At 35.3% G+C, this 13,965-nt stretch overlaps 2 protein-coding genes across 2 annotated transcripts; one reads left to right on the top strand and one right to left on the bottom strand.

Moving 5' to 3' along the window:
- Nucleotides 1-2,545: 2,545 nt before the first annotated feature.
- LOC148172958 (odorant receptor coreceptor-like) lies at nt 2,546-5,994 on the bottom strand. Its single transcript, XM_088039813.1, has 5 exons — nt 5,935-5,994; nt 5,370-5,525; nt 2,843-2,947; nt 2,641-2,796; nt 2,546-2,593 (listed from the first exon to the last, which is right to left on the bottom strand). The coding sequence occupies exons 1-5, from the start codon at nt 5,992-5,994 to the stop codon at nt 2,546-2,548; spliced, it is 525 nt and encodes a 174-aa protein (XP_087895939.1).
- A 1,784-nt stretch (nt 5,995-7,778) lies between these two features.
- LOC148172959 (uncharacterized) lies at nt 7,779-12,248 on the top strand. The gene is made up of 2 exons (XM_088039814.1): nt 7,779-11,767; nt 11,996-12,248. The coding sequence occupies exons 1-2, from the start codon at nt 7,779-7,781 to the stop codon at nt 12,246-12,248; spliced, it is 4,242 nt and encodes a 1,413-aa protein (XP_087895940.1).
- Nucleotides 12,249-13,965: the final 1,717 nt, after the last annotated feature.

The raw sequence follows: 13,965 nt of genomic DNA on the forward strand, positions 1-13,965 counted from the left end.
AAACTGTAGAATAAAGCAATTAAGACTGTAAATTAATCATTAAATATTTATTCAAATGATACTAAAAGCTTTTTAGGTTAAGAATAAAAAAAACTTTAGGCATTGAAATCTCTATCAGAAACAAAAAAAAGACTCAGAAATTGTACGCACTTTATTTTAATTTTTGCAAAGTGTATCTAGAATGGAATAAAGTATTGATTTCTTGGAAATGTAATATGTTGTGTCATTGGCTCATTTGGCGCGGTCGCTGCAACGTTATCAACATATTTCATTAATAATTCTATAACGATTGATTTTAGTGCAGAGGGGTGCGATGCATAGCTGCATAAGTGAAAATTTAGTAGGTTAAAGGAACAATCAGTGGGTCAGTGAGACAGAAGCAAAAATAAAAATTTCAATTTTCTTCTTTAATAGTTGTTTAAAACTGCTAAAAGAGAATAAGCTCTCTTTAATATCTACAAACATATTTTTTACCAATAATTGTTTATACTATTTACATTAGAAACCTTTGAAAATGTCTCCAGTGATAGATCAAATAACTTTCCTGCTTTAACAATCATTAACTTTTGTGATCTTTCCATTAGAATAATAAGCATCTTTTTTGATTGAATGTCGTATTCATACCACTGGCTCATATACACAGCAGTTGAAAACGTATTATTCTAAAACATACGATATCTTTCAGTAACTTTCACCCTATAAATGCGAACCTCTTCAAGAAGAACAGTTCCGTAATAGCAATAGAAAAATATTTGTAAAAAGAGGACACAGAGGTAATCCAGCATTATGAGAAAATTTATATCAATCGTTAACATCTAGAAACTGAAATGTTAAAGTATTTATTGTTTTAAAAAATTTCAAAACCTTGCTCAGTTGGAAACAGCCAAGCCCAATCACAATTCCACTTCCTATAAACTGAGAGAACATCACTGGTGAAAAACAGTTTTCATATTCTTTAACAAATCTAAGAAACATTTTTGCGTTAATATTCTTACTAAACTTACTCATATATTGATTGATAGCGCTGAATGCACTTTTTAATCGCCGTGGATGTTAGTTTCGTTCTTGTGCTCTTTTCTTGCAATAATTCTAAATCGACATATTTGTCCAAATGTTGTAACGTTTCTTTCAGAGCCTGAATCTGAGCTGTTGCATGATGTGCTAAACCACCGATAAGTGGATCTATTATACTGCATGCTAATGCACTGTAAATGCATCCTAAAATCAAACACTACTAATAACGAACACATTTATTACTTTTACCTAAAACCAAGAGGAAATACACAGTGTAATACAAAACTGGCTTTTCTTTGATAAACGTAGGTAACCAAACATTAAGCGGTAGGTCCCAATTGTTACCATGTAGGATCAGTTCGATTAAAAATCCAAGTATCCCAATAATGCAACTTATAAAAAACACTTTAGAGTTTCGTCGACAAACATTTACACAATCTTCAATAATATATTTCTGGTCTTCTGTCACATTGAAGTAAGAGGCATCAAAGTAATGGATACACTTCTTGATTCTATGTTTTATCACAACAAAAGGTAAAAATTTGAACGTATAAAACAACATTGCCACTAGTATAAAATCGTTGTAGTCAAACTTTGTAAAATCTTGAGTGAATACAAAGTGAAGTAAGCCAAAAAGTGCACATGGCAACATTGCCAAGTTATACATTATAAAGGAGTAAGCCTTGTGCAAATTGTGAAACTTTGTTGATGGATATAAGCCAAGAATTTTCATGATGGTGATATTTAGAGAAAAACTGTGACTTGCAGCTAGCTGCATTTTAAATCAAAAGTGACTAACTAGTACCGTGGCGGTTTAATTTAAACAGGTATGTACTAATTTATTTTTAAAGAACTTTCATTGTATTTTTAGCTACTTACATTTTTCAACAAAATAGATACTTGTTTTCCGCAACGTCAGAATTAAAATGCCTCATAAGATTCTTTGAAACAAACTTCAAACGATGTTGTAATAAAAATTTTAATAGATTCTAGGTAATTGCTATTCAATGGTAGGTATAATAAAAGGTGGGGTTTGAACATATAATTAGCTTGTTTTTTCTGCCTGTGATTGAAAACGTAATAAATCTGAAAAAAAACACATGTGATTAAATAGTTAATACAATTGATTTGTTGGTAAATCAGGTAAGAGAAGATAATCATAGAGAAGGCTTAAAATGAAAGCAACAGTTATGAAGTCAATAAATCGAAGTTTGACGAGATATTTGAATGGTATTCTGACCTAGTGCACTTGCAGCTAAGAAGAGATGAACGAAAGTCTATCAATGTTTGCAGGATTGTCAATAATTTTTCTTCAAATTTATAGAAAATGTCTTTTTTGTTTCTAAATCTTGCTAATTAAAAAAAAATTGTATAGTATAGATAAGATTTGCTTTTTTATAAATGAGATTTTAATCAAGAAAAACATTTATACAAACACCTCATCCTAGTCAAATAAGTTTTAACACTTTTATATAAATACCTACTATTTTTTACAACTTAAATCTTATAATATAATAATAAGAAGTCATATTTAATAGTTTTTTAAAACTGCTAACAAAGAATATGATCTTCTCAACACCTGCAAAAAGTTCATTAAAGTAAGGCAATTTATTAATTTCAACAAACCGATGTAAAAGTATCAAGAGATAAATCAAGGATTTTTCCAGCTGTAACAGCCATGGGTTTCTTTGAACGTTCCATCAAAATCAATAGTGCTTTTTTCGATTCCTCACTATATGTGTACCAGTTGCACATGTAAATACAATTTATTAAAGAATTGTTCTGAAAACGTAATGTTCAGTTGAAGTCTTTGTTTGTTTAAACTTACCTCTTCTATTAAAAGCGTTCCATAATAACAATAAAAAAATATTTGTAATAAAAGAAAACATAAATAATTTGACAGTATAAAAAAGTTGAAATCTAAAGTTTCCAACTACATAAAAAAAAATAATTTTAGCATTTCTACTATAAACTTATATAGATTTTACCTTGCTTATTTGTAAGCAACAAATACAAATTACAATAACACTTTCCATAAACTGACAGAACACGGCTGAAGACCAAGTGGATTCGTACTCAATCACAAACCTTTAAAAATATTTATATTAATATCCATAAAATAGTAAACATATTATTTAGTTACTTGGCAATGGCGTCATAGTGTTTGATGCAATTTTTTATACATTTGTAAATAAAATCTGGTCTAGCTGCGTAATAATTTTCATCAAGACTTTGCAAATTTCTTTTCAAAATCTGAATTTGAGCAGAAGCTTGGCAAATTAATCCTGCTATTAAAGGATCTACTGTTGCACAAGCAAATCCTACATAGAACACTCCTGAAATGGTTTTACAAAATTCTGCAAAATTTGTACATTGACTCAATTTACCTGCAATAATACTACAATAACAACAATAATAAACTGGCTGTAAAGTTTTTAAAGAAGAAGGTAACCATATGTTAACAGGAAATTCTCCATTGGTTTTACTGAAGAACTGTTTAGCACACCAGCTGAGAATTGATACTACACATCCACCGAAAAATACATTAGAGTTTCGTCGACAAATTTTTACACATTTTTCAATAATGTCCACATGATTCGCAACTTCGTTCTCAAAGAACACACAATCCATGTGAAGAATGCATTTTTTGATATTACTTCCTTTTAATAAAACAGTAAACAGTTTTGGTGAAATAAAAATGAGAACCATTTGAATTAAGTCATCGTAATTTCTCTCATGTGTGTCTTTGTTGAATATAAGTTGAATGAAACCTAGTAAAGACGATGGAACCATTGCAAACATGTATAGTGCGAAGCCATATAACTTATGCCATTGTAAACACTTTTTTATTGGGTAAATTCCCAGTATTTTCATGACAGTCAGATTAAGAGTAAAACTGGCTTCAACTACGCCGTTCATTTTTACACTGAGTTGTTCTTGATGAACGTGATGACTGCTTTGTCTAAATACATTAATTTTTGATCAAAGCACTTCCAAAAGAAATTGAAGAGCAGTAAAACTTTATAAAAAGAATAGATTAGGAACATTTTAATAATTTATTTCTGACGATTTAAAAGACACTTAATATCGAGCCACAAAAAAACGTCCGAAATTTTCGGAGCTCTTTTCAATCGTAAATATTTTAAAATATTTACACAGAGTGGCTCATCTGAGGGTTTCCAGACCAAAATCTTTGTTATTTATGAACTGAAGATAACTGAAGAGGTTTTAAACACACTCAAGGCCAACTGTAATATTCGTGGTAAAATCACACCAAAACCCACTTTTGTTTTTATTTTTAATTATCAAAATTGTTTTAATAAGCATGTATTAAGAACCAGCTCAGGAAAAGAAAACTTTTTCATTTAAAAAAATTTAACGTTAATTTTGTGGCGCAGTATATTTTTAATGGTAAAATTGAGTAATTGTCTTAACCGTAAACAACAATTCAGTCAATTCTTGATAAATAAATATAATTTTTTATATTTTTATTTAAGGTCATAGGTAATATTGTGAATAAATTTACCTATTGAAAAAGTGGCTAAAATTGTATTTTTGACATTGCAATAATTTAATTAATCTGAAATTAAGCTAATTTTAGTTTTCAAGTGCTAAGATATTGAACTCTTCAAGTCTTAGTAATGTAAATGCTAATATTTTTATCAATTTTATTTCTACAGATGTAATAAGAAATTACTAATTTTTAACATTTACCTAAAATTTGTTATGTATTATGGGTGTTATTTTTATTCAATTAAATTGATTAATTTTTACTCTGTTAAATACATATATACTTATTTATTTACTTAAAGTTTATACTACATATTCAATAGTTTTGTGCCACGTTGTCAATTAAGTGCTTAATGATGATGATGATAAGACTCGAAATCGATTCAAAGAATTACTCGAAATATTTTTATAACAGCAAGTTTATCTTTAAAGATGCTAACATAGAAGCTACCCACAATTAGATACATGTGATATTTAGAATTGTTAGAATTTTTTTCTTGTTGATCATTTTCTTCTTTTTTAAATTTCTTCATTATTTTAAATTTTTAGGAAATCATTTATTATTTTAAAAATAAAAAGTAAAACAACGTTTCAATTGGAAAATAAGCAATTTTTTCAGTTTAATAAAATTTTACAACTTTAACATCTTAAGATTTGTTTGTAGTGCACGGTACTTTTTGAAACAATTCAAATTTTATATCGTACTAGTTCATGTTTATCGTAATAATTACATTTTCCATCTAATATTTCTTTAAGACCGCCAATAGCGAGTAGGATTTTTTGATCAACTAAAAGAAATAACTATTAATTTATATTGACCATCTCAAAGAAATATACCTACTTACCTGTGTAAAAGTGTCAAGTGATAAATCAAGAACTTTCCCTGCACTGACAGTCATCGGAATATTTGCTCGCTGCATGAAAATGATCAATGCTTTTCTGGATTTGATATCAAAGTTGTACCATCGTCCTAGATATGCAGCTACTGTTAAAGTGTTACTCTGAAATGATTATTTTACTTTTTCAAATATTGTAACATTTCTAGATTAAACCTCCTCGTGTAGTGTTGTTCCATAATAACAGTAAAAAAATATTTGTGTAAGTGCCGAGAGGCAGTAAAGAATCATAAGAAAGAAACTGGTGCTTTGAGGTTCCAACTAAAATAATAGGAGCATTATTTAAATTAATTTTAAACGTGAAAACTGATAACATACTTGAATTATTTGTAGGCAGCAAAAACAGACTATGATTGAACCACCCAGAAACTGGCTGAAAACCACCCATGAAAAGCAGTTTTCTATTTCTTTCACAAAACTGAAGACAATATTTCGATAAACCAAGTTATGTATTTCTTTATTTCTTTTTTATTTACCTTAGTATATTGTAATGGTGTCGAATACATTCCTGTACCTCTTTGTACACATTGAAGACTGTGCTCGAATTTAGTTTTTCCACGAATTCTCCTAACATTTTTAATTCGTTTTTTAAAATTTTTATTTGTCCAGCGGCATGGTACGTCAGTCCAGCGATTAATGGGTCAACTGCCACACTGATGAGTGTAGCATACAATGGACCTTTGACCAAAATTTGTCATTTGTAAAATAAAACGAGTGTTTACATACCCATCACAACAAAATAATAAATCGAGTAAAAAAGCACAACGTTTTCCGTTGGGTCAAATGGTAACCAAATCTCCATTGGAAATTCACGTTTTGATAAAAATAGGGATCTGCTACTCCACGAAATATTGTCGGTTATCGTACAAACCAAAAAAAAAATGCTATTTCTTCGGCATACCCAAATGCAGTTATCAATTATGCGTTGCTCTTTACAGTTTAGTTTAATATTCATTGATTGCAGGTGATAAATACATGCTCTGATTTCTTCATGATTCATAAGAAATGGTAACATTTTTGGTACAAAACTTAGCATAGCTACAATTAAAAAAAGATTAAAACCAGCGTCCATAATGCCCAGTTCTTCATTTTGAAGGTAATAAAATGAACTAAGAAGTGGATCCGGCAGTAAACAACACATCAACATAAAGTACCCATAGATTATATACAATCGTGAAGTTTTCTTTTTCGGATACAATCCAAAAAGTCGGAGGATTGTTAAGTTGATGTTAAAACTTTGTTTAACAATTGTACTCATTTTCCGGACCGTTTTTATAAAAAGCTCGAGTCAAGACTGAAAGGAGAATAACAGAATTCGTTCAGGAAGCTTTTATATTGACAGAATTTACATTTTTTATTAACGTACAAAGATTGAATAAAATGCATGCAAGCAGCTTATTAAATATGTATTTGTTTTGAATCTCATTTTTTCTTTTAATCGGAAAACGAATAATTGCATGCTGCAGTAACTTCGTGCATTTTTCATTACGGTTTACGTCTACTTTGAATTAGTTTCATTAGGAAAAAAAAGGAGTCTTCCTTCAAACCACTTTTATATAATCGTCCATCTCCGCTAGTAATTTTTTAACAGAGCTAGTAAAGAATACGATCTTCGAAGTATCTGTAAAAAAAGTTAAGTAAACAAACAAAGCGACGCCAATTTACCGTTGTAAACGTATCAAGTGACAAATCTAAAATTTTCCCAGCAGAAACGGTCATGGAAATATTCGCTCGTTGCATGAAAATCACTAAAGCTTTCTGTTCCGAAGATTTGTCCTCTGTTCGGGAGAATTCGGGTAAAGGTCCAACAAAGGGAAAAGGTCCCGACCAGGGTTTACCTGGGTTCTTCCCGAACAGAGTTATTCACTCCCTCTGAATCATCTAACAAGGGCAGATGTTTTAAGTACTTAGTCGACGGTGTAAATAGTTAGTAATAAACTATATAGTTAAAATAAATCTCAATTCATATGGTCCTTCGAGCTTACCTTAATCGAACCGGGTTTGGTAAACGCTTCAAACCCGCGATTACAAATCCCAAAAACATTTTGGTCAACTTCGAGCCGGATACCAGATCCAGCAATTCAGTGCATTAGTGAAGTGAAAAATCGAGAAAAAACACGAGATCAACAGAAGCATCTCCGAGAAGATCATCACCTCGCAAGTGTCGCGAAAGCCAAAATCCAAGAGTCCGTCGCCAAGTCCATAGTTCTAGCAGTCGAACATCTAGAAGGTCTAAGGTCAGTCCCTTACTTTCCCTTATATGTACAAAAATCAAACAAGCAGCGTTGTGTCAAATAATTCACTATCACCCTGAGCAAATTGCTCATCATTGCCTAAATCGCAACAATAACCTCCGAAATGACGGAATTAGCCGACTTGAAAACACAACGCAAAGTCATCAAAGGCCAAATCACAAGGTGCCAAACCGCAGTCAAAAACTTTAAACAAGGGAATGATCCCTTAGAATTTGATTCGCGTCTTACGGAGGTAACGGAGCTGTTCAAAAGCTATAAGTCCGTACAAACTCAAATTGAAATCGCGGAGTATCAAACGGCCGAGGATGAAGCCGCTTTGGAGGAAGAACATAGCACGGAGCGCGAACTGGTGGAAACCAAATTCCACCAAATAGTTAGCGGTATTAAAACCATTTTGAACGTAAGTCAAGCCAATAATCTAAATCAAAATACGGGTACGGTAATAAACATTACCAAAAGTGGGCCAGAAATTCCTGAGTCAGTGCTAAAACCTTTAGAACTTCCAACATTTTCAGGCAAACATAGCGAATGGACGGCGTTTTTCGAGCTTTACAAGGCACTCGTCCACGAAAACATTCATATGATGGATATTAGGAAGTTCTACTATTTACGGGATTGCTTAAAGGACGAAGCACTTCGTTCTATAGAATCTTTGACGGTAACGGCAGCGAATTACGAAAGCGCAATAGAATTATTAAAAAACCGGTATGACAACAAACGCTTGATAATTCAAGAGCACGTGTCTAACATTTTAAATATCGATGCTATTCTAAAACCGTCGGCACCAGAACTCCGGGATTTGATGGACACCCTAAATAATAATCTCGCGGCGCTAAAGGTGCTAAAGCAACCCGTCGACCAGTGGGATACTCTCCTAGTTGGCATTTTGATAGAAAAATTAGATTATGCGACAAGGCGGGAATGGCAGATCGCGTTAGGCAAGGAACCGCCAACATTCCAAGAATTCAAAAACTTCTTAGTCAAGCGCCATCAAATATTGCAGGAAGTAGAACGACTTAATCAGCGAGGTAAAGAAAATCTGCCCAAAACCAATCCAAAACCAGTTCCAGCGGCCTCAAATAGGCAGTCCCGCGGAAATAAGCAACTCGGTCGAATCGCAAACGCGGTTACCAAAATCACTTGCATAATTTGTAAAGAAGGGCACAACATAAGTCAATGCCCAAGGTTTTTAGCAATGTCGACAAATGAAAGATTAAACATATCACGCGACAGTTTAAACCTATGCCTCAATTGCCTCAGAGCAAATCACTTCGTTAAAGATTGCCGAATCACCGCAACCTGTAGAATATGTAATAAGCGCCATCACACACTATTACACCAAGACGAAGCCGGCCCCTCCGCAAACACAGTTCAATCAAAAAATCAAATTCTTTTGTCTACAGCTAGTATTTTCGTTTACGGTTCAAACGGAAAAATCCAACAATGTCGCGCATTATTAGATATGGGTTCACAAGTCAATCTAATAACGGCAAATCTATGCAAAAGACTTGGCATCGCAGCAGAAGGGAACGCGGAGTTTATCAATGGGATTAGCGATGCAAGAAAGGTCACACTTGGAAAAACCTTGATCACAATTAAATCTCGAGTAAGCGATTTCGCAGCAAACCTCTCTTGTTTGATATTAGAAAAAATTACATCTCCCCTGCCGTCAAAAACAATAAACCAGGGCGAAATTAGTTTTCCCCACAACATAACACTTGCAGACCCAGAATTCAACATCTCCCGCGAAGTCGACATGTTAATCGGAGCCCAGTTGTACTGGCAGTTATTAATCGGAAACCCAATTCAAATAGACGGAAATCAACCACATTTTCAAAATACAGAGTTAGGTTACATCGTAGGCGGTCAAGTGGTTTCCAGTAATCATCAACAGCCAAACCTTCATGTGCATGTATCTTGTCATGTAAATTCATTAGAACCCAGTATAGAAAATAACTTCGCTAAACTCACAAACCAAGAAATCGTCACAATCAGCGATAAGGAATTTACAGAGGAAGCAGTAAATTGCGAGAAAATTACACTTAGAACCCCATCCGGTCGGTTCCAAGTAAAGGAATATCGGACCCCTGACCAAAGGGACGGCGGCGCATTTAGTCTGAAAGGAAACTGCAATAAAAACCCTAAACGTAAAACCGCTTACGAAGAATGCATAAAGGAATATCGGACCCTCGGCCACATGGTGTCGATTTCCAAAAGGAACCTGGTTTTTCCCAACAGCCTTTACCTGCCACACCACGCGGTGTTTAAACAAACGCCGGAAGGCCCCAAAATTCGGGTGGTGTTTAACGCCTCATTTAAATCTTCAAATGGGATTAGTCTAAATGACCACTTAATGACCGACCCCACAATACAGCAAGACCTCTTGCAAGGACTTTGGAACTTAAAATTAAACTGGGATGAATCGGTACCAATCGAGATACAAAACGCGTACGTTGAATTTGTAAATACTCTAAATCACTTAAAGGACTATGGCATACCGCGTAAGGTAATACCAACAACAACAGTAACCGCAATAGAACTTCACTCTTTTGCGGATGCCTCGTCAAAGGCATACGGTGCGGCTATTTATTTAAGAGTCATCCATAATGATGGAACCGTTTCAGTGACTCTCCTTAGCGCCAAATCACGGGTAGCACCCATAAAATTGATAACATTGCCAAGATTAGAACTAAACGCGGCGGTACTGTCCGTCCAACTCGCCACTAAAATAATCGGCATTCTAAACGTACATATAACAAAACGATATTTTTGGACGGACTCGACAATCGTATTATCATGGCTGAACAGTAAACCAGAAACCTGGAAACAATACATAGCAAATCGGGTGGCCCAAATTCAAAACAAAAGTGAATCAAACGAGTGGCGACTTGTCAGATCTGCGGACAATCCAGCGGACATTGTATCTCGCGGTAGCACGCCGCAAAAATTGCGCCAGCTCGACCTATGGTGGCATGGACCACATTGGCTTAACCAAACCTCTGATCAATGGCCCACATTAGTTGAAACATCCAACTCAGTCGGGGACGATATTTGGCAAGAACAAAGAGCCACTTCGGTCGTAAATGTAGTACAGGTCCAACCGGAGGAACTGCCGGTAATCTCTAAATTCTCATCGTTTCGCAAATTGCAAAGGGTAGTTGCATATTGCTTAAGATTTATACAAGCCACGCGAAACAAAATCCGCGCCAATTCAAGTAGCCTCACTGTGGACGAACTAGAGTCTGCAACGGCAAAGATCATAAAACATGTCCAACAACGGGCATTCTGCAACGAAATTCAGGCTATCGGTAAAAATAACAAACGGACAAAATTCGCGGCTCTGGACCCATTCTTCGACGACAGCGGACTCCTCCGAGTGGGTGGTCGCTTAAAAAACGCGCCGATTTCGTATAATCAGAAATTCCCAATTCTGCTACCAGCCAATCATCACATCTCCAAGGCGATAATACGAGAAACGCATGAAACTCAGTTACATGCAGGAAACGACGCAACTTTGGCTGCCGTTCGCCAAAAATATTGGCCGCTCTCAGGTAGAAACACGGTACGCTCCATAATTCACAAATGCATAAAATGCGTACGAGCGAGCCCGGTGCGGCTGAATCAAAAAATGGGTAATCTTCCGGAAAATCGGGTTCAACCATTGCGCCCTTTTTACGTATCCGGAGTCGATTACGCCGGACCGTTCTTAATTCGAGACGGTAAAACTAGAAGGCCAAAAAGGGTCAAAGCCTACATCGCGCTATTTGTTTGCTTTTCAACTAAAGCGGTTCATCTCGAGCTAGTAGGAGATCTAACAACCGAAAGTTTTTTAGCAGCTTTGAAAAGATTTTCCTCGCGCAGAGGTCATATTCGAGACCTATACTCAGATAATGGCACAAATTTTGTCGGAGCCGAGCGCGAATTGTTGATGTCGGCACAGTTCCAGGACGAAATAAATAACCATTGTAAAATAACCGCGACCAAATGTCACTTTATTCCAGCGCGATCCCCTCATTTTGGCGGGTTATGGGAGCGTGCAGTTCGCAGTGTAAAGCAGCACATGCGCAGGGTGATAGGCGATGCATCATTAACGTATGAAGAATTTTATACGCTTTTAACGCGCATTGAGGCTTGTTTGAATTCGCGTCCTATCCATCCTTTATCCCAAGACCCAAATGACTTGCAAGCTCTGACGCCTGGCCACTTTTTAATTGGCGAAGCCTTGATGAACCCCATCGAACCAAACCTTCAGGAAATCAAGATAAATCGACTCTCTCGCTGGCAGAGAATTCTGTAACTCCAGCAGCATTTCTGGTCCAGATGGCATCGAGAGTATCTGCAGCAATTGCAACAGCGTCCCAAGGGTCAGCAGACTACTCAGAACAACGTCGCCATCGGGCAGCTGGTCGTTCTGGTCGAAGAGAACCTACCGCCACTTCAATGGAGACTCGGACGCATTACCAACGTTTACCCAGGAAGTGACAGTGTTGTGCGAGTTGTGTCTGTCAAAACTTCAAGTGGGATCGTCAAGAGATCCGTAAAGAAAGTGTGCGTTTTACCCACCGAACCCTAGTGCAGAGATAAAAAAAACTTTGCGATTCATATTTTTCATATTTTTTTTTTTGCCTTTTGAATCATGATTTTATAGTGTAGGCTAAGTGGTTTATACCTTGTATATATTTTATCGTTCAGTTTCCATCTTTTATCTTTACTTGGATATTATTTGTAATTATGGTCTCCTATTTGTTTAGTCGGTAGTTTTATTAATCGTACATTTGTAAGCCAACCCATAAGGTTGAAGTATCAGTTATACTTCAAGGGGGCGGCATGTTCCGAAGATTTGTCCTCTGTTCGGGAGAATTCGGGTAAAGGTCCAACAAAGGGAAAAGGTCCCGACCAGGGTTTACCTGGGTTCTTCCCGAACAGAGTTATTCACTCCCTCTGAATCATCTAACAAGGGCAGATGTTTTAAGTACTTAGTCGACGGTGTAAATAGTTAGTAATAAACTATATAGTTAAAATAAATCTCAATTCATATGGTCCTTCGAGCTTACCTTAATCGAACCGGGTTTGGTAAACGCTTCAAACCCGCGATTACAAATCCCAAAAACACTTTCTTTGATTTTAAGTCATAGTTGTACCATTGTCCCAAATATGCGGCTGTGGTCAATGTTTTGCTCTAAAATTAAAAATTTAGACACGTTATTGGTATTTTTAAAACCAACTTCTTCGTATAGTGTTGTTCCATAATAACAGTAGAAATATATTTGAATTAGGGCCGAACTAAGGTAGACAATCATTAATAAGAAATTTATGCTTCCAATTTCTAGCTGTGGAAATACACAAAGTGAAAATTTTTAGAGCAGGGTTTACTTACTTTACTTAATTGCAGGCAACAAAAACAGATAATGACAATGCTTCCAGCAAACTGACTGAATACAGCTAAAGAAAAGCAATTTTCTAGTTCTTTAACAAAACTAGGATTCAATTAAACAAGAAAAATTGAATTTTACAAAACTTACGTTAGTATGGCGTTGTGGTGCTTAATACATTCTTGAATTTTCTTATAAAGAATTTGAAACTTTGTGAACTGATTTCGTTCGCTACTAAAATGTTTGTCAGACATTTCCTGCTCGACGTATTCGTTTAAGAATTGAATATTATTTTTTAGTATCATAATTTGACCAGCTGCATGATATGCTAAACCGCCAACAAGAGGATCAATTGAAGCACTAGTAAATCCAGAGTAGACCACACCTGCAATATTCCTAACACATTATTACAATTCTAACTCGTTCATTTTTACTTTACCTAGTGCGATAATGACGTAAATACCATAAAAAACGACCACATTTTTCGTTGGATCAAATGGTAGCCACACGTCCATGGGTAGTTCGCGTTCTGGCGAAAATAACGGTCGGATTGACCATGTTAATCCATCCAATATCACACAGACTAAAAAGAATCTGGAATTTCTTCGGCACACTCTAATACAATCTTCAATCATTTCTTTCTGCTGTTCGTTCGGTATTACATTTATTGATATATCGATGTAATGTATGCAATTTCGTATTTTTTCACTGTTTTTAATGAATGGGATTAGTTTCGGTATGAAACACATCATCGCAACCAGTAGAAATAAATTAAATCCGGCATCCATTATGCTTGATCCATCCACGCGCAAAAAGTAAAGTACGCTTAATACAGGATCAGGGACTAGAGCAAGAAATATTAGAAAGTAACCATATGTTAGATACAGCAGGGGACGTGTTTTTGAAGGATACAGTCCC

Source organism: Gnatocerus cornutus, chromosome 6, assembly GCF_029298725.1.
Source record: "Gnatocerus cornutus isolate USDA-ARS CGAHR chromosome 6, icGnaCorn1.1, whole genome shotgun sequence".
Classification (NCBI taxonomy): domain Eukaryota; kingdom Metazoa; phylum Arthropoda; class Insecta; order Coleoptera; family Tenebrionidae; genus Gnatocerus; species Gnatocerus cornutus.